Source organism: Choristoneura fumiferana, chromosome 15 (genome assembly GCF_025370935.1).
Source record: "Choristoneura fumiferana chromosome 15, NRCan_CFum_1, whole genome shotgun sequence".
NCBI lineage: Eukaryota > Metazoa > Arthropoda > Insecta > Lepidoptera > Tortricidae > Choristoneura > Choristoneura fumiferana.
In genome coordinates, this window is record NC_133486.1 from 4,488,111 (window position 1) to 4,496,849 (window position 8,739).

The 8,739-nt window shown below is 38.8% G+C and overlaps 1 protein-coding gene across 1 annotated transcript; it reads left to right on the forward strand.

The window, feature by feature from the left end:
- Positions 1 to 3,535: 3,535 nt before the first annotated feature.
- On the forward strand, positions 3,536 to 8,404 carry LOC141435645 (uncharacterized). Its single transcript, XM_074098382.1, has one exon. The coding sequence runs from the start codon at positions 3,701 to 3,703 to the stop codon at positions 4,763 to 4,765; it is 1,065 nt and encodes a 354-aa protein (XP_073954483.1). The 5' UTR covers positions 3,536 to 3,700; the 3' UTR covers positions 4,766 to 8,404.
- The last annotated feature ends 335 nt before the right edge of the window (positions 8,405 to 8,739 follow it).

Consider the following 8,739-nt stretch of genomic DNA (forward strand, 5'->3'; position numbering starts at 1 on the left):
GGTTGAAAACGTCTGATCTAGCTAATATTTTTTTTTTATTAAAAATCACAAACCTAACCTAAATCCTATAGTTTTAAAGTCTATTTGTAACAGTCCACTAGCCATGTGGTGGCGAATATGACCCAGTCGTAGTAATCCAATGCATGGGAAGGCCGGATCACCCTTAACCGTGGCCGCTTCCGCAACATTGACATTCTGCGTACTAGTTGCGGTTCTCAAACTTTTTCTGCAAAATGTTTAATAACTACTACGTTGCGCAATTGCGTAATGCTGTAATTTTTGTTAATAAACAATAATAAATAAATACTAGTATGTTGCGTACGCTACGTGCCTACGGATCTCTAAACTAGCGGCATCGCAATCCAAGTGAATATGCTGACTCTGCGCTAACTTTGCTCACGTACGGCTCCGTGCGTGACTGCAAGGCTACTACGAAACTCGTAACTCGAAGTTCGTGTCGTGCGGTCCCTCTCGCTCTCGTATCAAACAGTGTAAGTGTCAGAGGGACCGCACGACACGAACTTCGAGTTTCGTGTTTCGGAGTAGCCCAGCTGAATGCGTGAGGCGCCGACCACGTTCCATACAGCAGCGCCGAACATGAACCTCCATTGGTTCAGGCTCTTAGGTTAAGTTAGGCTTAAGAACTTTTTAATGTAATTTTATCATCATCATCATCATCCCAGCCTATATACGTCCCACTGCTATGTTCTAGTTCCCACGCGGGCCCAGTGCGGATTGGGAACTTCACACACACCATTGAATTGCTTCGCAGGTTTGTGCAGGTTTCCTCACGATGTTTTCCTTCACCGCAAAGCTCGTGGTAAATTTCAAATGTAATTCCGCACATGAATTTCGAAAAACTCAGAGGTGCGAGCCGGGGTTTGAACCCACGACCCTCTGTTTGAGAGGCGATAGGTCAAACCACTAGGCCACCACGGCTTTTACTGTGACCTCAGTAATGATAAACTATTACAAAGGTTGTATACTCCAACAATAACGTGTGATATTTATTTTACGTTACTTTAATGTAAATACACGCACTTAGAAATATAAAAAAAAACAATTTTTTTTGCTAAGTCAGTAATTCAACTTCTAAACTCGTCATTTGTGCTTATAATTGCGCTTCGACGTTATTTACGGAAAATTTAAATTGATAGAAAAACGGTTGGTATTATTTAATTATATATTTTAGTATGTGGCATTTGTAAACTTTTAGACTGGGGACAGTACCTAAAAGAGGAATAAAAAAACGCGACTTGGTTTAAATTACAGTGTAAAACTACTTTCAGGTTGACAGTTATTTAATTAATACCTTGTACAGCGTATTTTTGATAGGTACGAAATCAAACTTTACAAGTTATTAGTACTTACAGGGCACAGTGAACATGTTTTTGTAGAAATTATTAAAAAATTACGATAGTTATTTTCCCCTTATAAAATAATTCAGCACGCAATTTATTTAATTTTTTATTATATACTTAGTGTAGCTACGTGACGTCACAACTGGCACAACGTTGGCACAACAATATTAAACACGCTTCTACCATATGTCAAACAAGTGTATGCATAAGAGTACGTAGCTCGTCGCAAAAAAAAAAAAGTTACGCTCTGGTAGTTAATTCTCGGTTCACAGCACTAAAATTTACGTCTGGTTACAGTTACAATACATACTGTATAAATGCAGAACTCTCTAAACTTCGCATTTATGTTATTGGCAGGATTATCCAAGGATTTTTTAAGTATACTTAGTTGAGTATAGTACTATTCGTATAGTTGAGTTGGTAAACAACCATAGTTTCTTAATATAGATACAACATGCTCTGACAAGGTGTTACAGGAAGGAAGTAGCTAACTTTGAGCACCTCAGGTTTATAATAAGATTAAATGCACTCGGAGTATGAAGCCTTTACTCGCTTTTATACAATCCTGCACATTGTCCGTACAATCCGTTTACATGGTTATTCAATCTGTCACATTCAGAGTTACGCAAGGATTTAGCGTTTAGTTTTTATAAAAATAAAATAAATAAATATCATGGGACACTTGACACCAATTGACCTAGTACCAGACTAAGCGAAGCTTGTACAGTCAACGTCATAAATAAGTCATCACTTTTGTACCTTGTCACTTTAACGTCATGTCTGAAAAGCCATACGAAATTGTGTAACGACTGAAAGCGACAAGGTACAAAAGTGATCACTTATTTATGACGTTGACTGTACTATGGATACTAGGCAACGGATAAACATACTGATATGGATAAATACATACTTCAATACATATGAAACATCCAAGACTCGAGAATAAACTTCGTATTATTCATACAAATATCTGACCCGGCCGGAAATCGAACCCGGGATCTCCAGCTTCGTAGTCAGGTTATCTAACCGCTTGGCCAACCGGTCGTCTAAAAAGTACCTAGTAAGTAATAAAGTACCTAACTAGCTTGATCTCGCGGCTTTGCTCACGTGTTTGTATACGAAAACGGCTGGATATAATTATATTCCGTGGGAATTTCGAAAAAAATCTCCTTTTTATTTATTTGTTTTTTACACAAGAGGTGGCAAACGAGCATGCATCCTTAGTGCATTTCTATTGATCTGAATGAATCGTTTTCCGAATTTCTAGTCATCATCATCATCATCATCATCAGCCCGAAGACGTCCACTGCTGGACAAAGGCCTCCCCCTTAGAACGCCACAATGAACGACAACTCGCCACTTGCATCCACCGGTTTCCCGCTACTCTCACGACGTCGTCAGTCCACCTGGTGGGAGGCCTGCCAACGCTTCGTCTTCCGGTTCGTGGTCGCCACTCGAGGACTTTTCTCCCCCAACGGTTATCTGTTCTTCGAGCGATGTGGCCTGCCCATTGCCACTTTAATTTCTAGTACTGAGACCATATTCGCAATTTTACTATTCATTACAATAAAATTGCGAACCTCCTCCTCTGTAGTAGGTTGAAAGCACCCGAAAATCAAACCTGGAGACATTGATCTCCCAAAATGTTATGATAATCAAATAGGCGTATTGTGAAAACGTTTCCTATGGGAATAAAAATCACGTCTATTCTCAACCGCGGTAGCCCGAAGGCCTGATTTGTAACAGGGTTGGTGCGGAGGTGGTTTACGTAGAGAGGTTTTTCTATAAAACTAAATAGGTAGGAAGTAAAGCAAACCAGGCCGCTAAGAGCACTTTTAAACGTCACATTTTTATACTACCAGCGCTTTCAGAAAGACCATCATTGTCATCAAAACTACACATAAGCTTCTATTATAACTTATTCCGTGCATAGTTCCAAGTCTATTGTCAATACCACGAAGTTAAAATCAAGGTACGCGGAACAAAACCCGAATTTAATTAATAAAATGTATAATGACCGCGTAAACTAAAATATTGTGTATACCACGACATGAATATGAGAAGGGGGTTATGGTCCTCATCATTAGAGACCGGATTCTATGGTTATGGTTATGGTAATGGTATGGTTATGGTTATGGTAAATAAAAAAAAAAAAAAAAAAAAAAAAAAAAAAAAAAAGGCTGCTCAATGACGCGTGTTGCTCTGTGCATTTATGAATATTATTAAGCTTTTAAGTGTTAATCCGTAACAATTGTTTCAAAAACAAGTGCCTTTATTGTTTGTAAAACTTTCACAGTGTTCGTACAAATTCCTGTGGCTCATAGGTAATCTATTCGGAGATGACTCCAAAAAGTGCCTCGACTCTCACCTGTAATGGATGCTCACATACAATTGACAGCCGACGATTTCTCAAGTGTAGTCTATGCAATAATCACTTTGATCTCATTTGTGCAAATGTCAGCGAGAAACGTTTCTACAATATTATGAGCATCGAGCACAGGGAAAGCTGGAAGTGTAAAGTTTGTAGAGAAGTCGACAATACCAAATCGGTTACTACACAAGGAAGTGATATTGCTCACGATATAGGCACACGAAGCCGTTCCAAACTAAACACCCAGAGCGCGAGTTCTCCCAACTTGGCCCAAAATACATCTTCTGCTGCCCCAGCAATAGAACTTCTCTCCGAAATGCGTCTACTCCGCGAGGAAGTGAAGGCAGCCCGTGCGGACATGCTGGAGTTCAGGAGCACCATTTCGGGACTCTCGACGGCTGTGAACCTGTGCAATCAAAGGGTGGACGACCTCTCTGAACGCGTGGAGGCAATTGAACGTCAGCAACCTGCCAATGTGTTACCGGATGCCTCTATTTTCGAAGAGAAAATTGCAAGCTTGATGCAGGACATCAATGACCGAGACCAAGACCTATTACAAAACGACGTAGAAGTGGCAGGCGTACCTGAGGGGAAGAATGAGAGTGCCATGCACCTTGCGCTCAGTATTTTTAACAAGCTAGGCGTGCAGTTGGAGGAACGTGACATAGTGAGCGCGGAGCGCGCAGGCCCATTGCGAGTGGCACGTGAGGGCGGCGGCGGCGCCCCGCGCCCTAGACCGCTCGTCGTGCGACTGGCTCGCCGCGCCGAGCGTGACCGCTTGCTGGCTGCTGCGAGAGTGCGCCGCGGCGCCACCACTGAGGGCATCACCTCGGCTGTGACTACATTTTACATCAACGAGCGGCTGACTAAAGCAAACAGGATACTCTTCTACAAAGCGCGTGTAGAGGCTTCTAGCAGGAACTGGAAATATGTCTGGACCCGGGATGGAAACATCTACGTCCGCAAGGAGCATGGCTCACCCCGTCACCGCCTGCGTTCTGAAATTGACCTAACCAAACTTTTTGGTATGTGATCATGTTTGCTCTACTTGTGGTTAGAAATGAAACTGTAGCTCACAATATATGTTTGTTTGTTACTATATATTATCTACATTTGTGCATTTCTCAACACCATGGAATCTACTCTCTGGTCATAAGAGATATGTACAACTGTGTGAAGGAGTCTATATACTGTTTAAGCCTCAAATGTTTATATGTTTTTTACTGTAATAGTTTAAAAGGTTTCAAAGAATTATTTCCTTGTTATTTTTACTTGATTAAGTACACATCATTATTTTCTGACAAAAAATACTTTTATGTTCACATATGTTCTGCTTCTCTGTACTCCGGTAACTTGTGTAAACTACAACTCTCACTTACAATAATAGCTACTCAACTCAAAGTAAAATCAACTTTCTGCAGTAAGGATTGGACTATCTATTTGTCATGTTACTTATTTTATATATTTGTCTTCCAATGGTTGCCCTAAAATTTTTTAAAGTTGGATTATATAATGCCGGTTCTCTTGGAACTAATCATGACGAATTGATAGTTGCAGTGACTCAGCATTCAATTGATATTTTAGCTATAAATGAAACATGGTTACGACCCAATGAAGAAAACAAAGCTCCGTCCATACCAGGCTACACTATTCGTAGCTCACCACGACCAGTTACAGTGTGCGGTGGCCGTGGCGGTGGTTTAGCTTTTTATGTTAAAAAGGGCATATATGCCCGTGCCTGTGAACACCCTGTCTGCCCACAAGTGGAGCAAATGTGGCTGAAATTAAGCATAAATGGCATCAAAACTATTATTGGTACAGCATATAGGCCGCCCTGGCTGAATGTTGATATATTTTTAAATGCCCTATTGGACTCTGTAAATTCATTTTCTAGCTATGACAATGTTATATTGATGGGTGACTTCAACATTGACCTCCTTAACGATTCATTAAACTCAACTAAATTACTAAATTTCATTAATATTTTAAGTTTAGAACAAGTTGTTAATACTCCAACGCACTTTACTGAACTAACACAGAGTGAAACGCTCATAGATATAATTTGTACTGATGCCAAAGTTAGATGTGTAACTACTGAAATTATAGGCCAAAAATTATCTAATCATGCACTTGTTACTTGTACTCTCAATTTTAAAAAACTGAAAATTTTACCTCAGCATATTAAATTTAGACCATTAAAGGACATTGACCCTGAAATATTTAACAATGACTTGAAAGCTTTACCTTGGCATGATATTATAGCTCTTAATGATATTAACAATATGGTTTACTCTATAAACAACTGTATTATGTATATTTTTGACCTACATGCACCTGTCAAATCAATGTTAATTAAGTCTCGCTCTTACCCCTGGATAACTGATAACGTTAAACTCATGATAAGGTGTAGGAACGCGGCCCATACTAAGTATTGTAAAACCAAAAGTGATTCACACCGAGAGTATTATAAAGATTTTAAAAGACTTGTTAATTCGGCTATTCATAATGAAAAGAAAGCATACTTTAACTATCATATTAACGGACACATTAAAACTCCCGTCACGCTGTGGAAGAACCTTAAATTAAATGTCCTACCTCCAAAACAAAAAACTGAATTACCGCCTAAACTTTGTTCGCCTGAAGATATAAATAATCATTTTCTTAACATACCTAACTCTAAACACACTGACATTTCCTTATTAACTTATTATGAATACCATAGGTTTGGAACTTCAACTTTCAGTCTTAAAGAAGTGAGTCCTACTCTTATATCCAAAATAATTAGTGGTATTAAAACTAACTGTCAGGGGGTCGATATGATCTCTTTGGACATGATTATTTTAACACTGCCTCATACCATAGATATTTTTGTATCACTTGTAAATACTTCTATAGTTTCATCCACTTTTCCTGACCTCTGGAAGACTGCTGTTGTTCGTCCTTTACCGAAATGTTCCAATCCAACTTCCCTTAAGGATCTAAGACCTATCAGTGTCCTGCCTTGCCTGTCAAAAGTTCTAGAAAAAGCTGTTTGCTTGCAGCTCACTGATTATCTCGAATCCAACGGGCTTCTTCCACATGTCCAATCGGGTTTCAGGAGGAATCGCAGTACAGCCACGGCATTGCTCGATGTTGCAGGTAACATTTTGGAGGCTCAGGATAGTGGTATGGGCACTATACTCGTTTTACTCGATTTTTCCCGTGCGTTTGACACGATAAACTTACCGCTACTCTTATCCAAGCTAGCCTATTACGGTTTTGACGAAAAGACAGTAAAGTGGTTCGACAGCTATTTAAGTAACCGTGCCCAATTTGTCAAACTAATTAAGAGCGACGGTTCTGAGTCCTCCTCCTCTGTCAAACCGGTTTCAAATGGAGTTCCCCAGGGCTCTATACTGGGACCGTTATTGTTTATCTTATATATTTCAGATATTGTAAAATGTATCAAAAATTGTCGTTTTCATTTGTACGCTGATGACGTGCAACTGTACTTATCTTTCAAACCGAACGATGTAAAATCAGCTGTAGATCAAATAAATCAAGACCTGTCAAGAATAAGTGAATGGTCCGTGCGTAACTCACTTACGTTAAATCCTATCAAGTCAAAGTACATTGTCATGGGTTCAAAGCACCAAGTCAATAAAATCAACTCTAAAAATCCTCAAATCACCATTAATGGTGAGGTAATAGAAAAGACTGACCAAGTGCGCAATTTAGGTCTGAAAATGGATTCTGAAATGCGTTTCGAATCTCACATTATGGAGGTCACCCGAAATTGTTTCTATCGTTTGAAGGTGCTGTACAGAGTGCGGGACTATCTTACTACTGAATTGCGCATCAAATTAGTCGAATCTCTTATCTTGTCTAAATTTAATTATGCTGATACTGTTTATGGTCCACGTCTTCTTTCTAAAACTAAAGCTTTAATACAAAGAGTACAAAATGCATGTGCAAGGTTTTGTTTCAACATTCCTTCTAGAGCACATGTATCACCATATATAAATCGTGCTAAGATTTTAAATATGTCCTCACGACGTTATATTCATCTCAGTACTCTGCTTTTCGGTATTATTAAGCACCGCAAACCTCCCTACCTTTTAGAAAAAATCACCTGGTCTCCCTGTACTCGTTTATGTCGTCTTGCCGTTCATACTCACCACACAAATGCATTCCGTGGAAGTTTTAAATACGTCGCATCCAAAATCTGGAACAATCTCCCGCCCCCACTGCGCTCTACTGCGCTCTCTTTTGCTAGTTTTAAGCTAAAATTAAAGGATCATATGCTAAAGCGTCAGTTAATTGGCGATATTGTAATTGTATAGTATCACCATGTATCATGTAAACATTTAGAAATAAGTGAAATACCTATATAAAGAAGTAGAAATAATTCCATTGTCAAATAATGAGATACATAACATGTCAAAGGCTAACTTATCCCTTTGCAGAATCTCCGTCAGACGGCCATAATGTACAACATATATGTATAACATATTTTAATTTTTTTTTTCCCTATTTGGCTGCAGCTGAAAATCAGCGCTGTGGTTCCGTACCTCAGCATTGCTGAGCTGCCAGCCCTTTCGGCTAGCTTTAAGTAGACCTTAATTAAACATTAATTATAAGTACCTGATGTATGCTACCTACAAGTTTGTCGATTAAACTTTTTCTTTCTTTCTTTCTTTCTTTCTTTCTTATCATCGGTTATTACGACTATATTTTTATTATTTCTGGCTAGGATAATGTATGATTCATAGCTAGAAGCAATAAATGCTGACGTAGCACTCAAGTACCTGCCCAGGTAACTCAGTGGACGTGGAACGGTATTTATCAATCCAATTTTAGAATTATTTCGAGTGATTGAAATGAAGGCATAGTTTTTGTACTTAACATTTGGAACAGCATCTTGTTAAAAATATATATATTTTTTTAGTTCTTAAAATTAATAAAAATTAAGGATTTCAACAGTTTTCATGCATATTTGCATGCATATTTGAAGCTTTTTATGTTGCG

Excerpts from the sequence above, each read along its gene's own strand:
- LOC141435645 (XM_074098382.1), top strand. The coding sequence starts at position 3,701 with ATGACTCCAAAAAGTGCCTCGACTCTCACCTGTAATGGATGCTCACAT.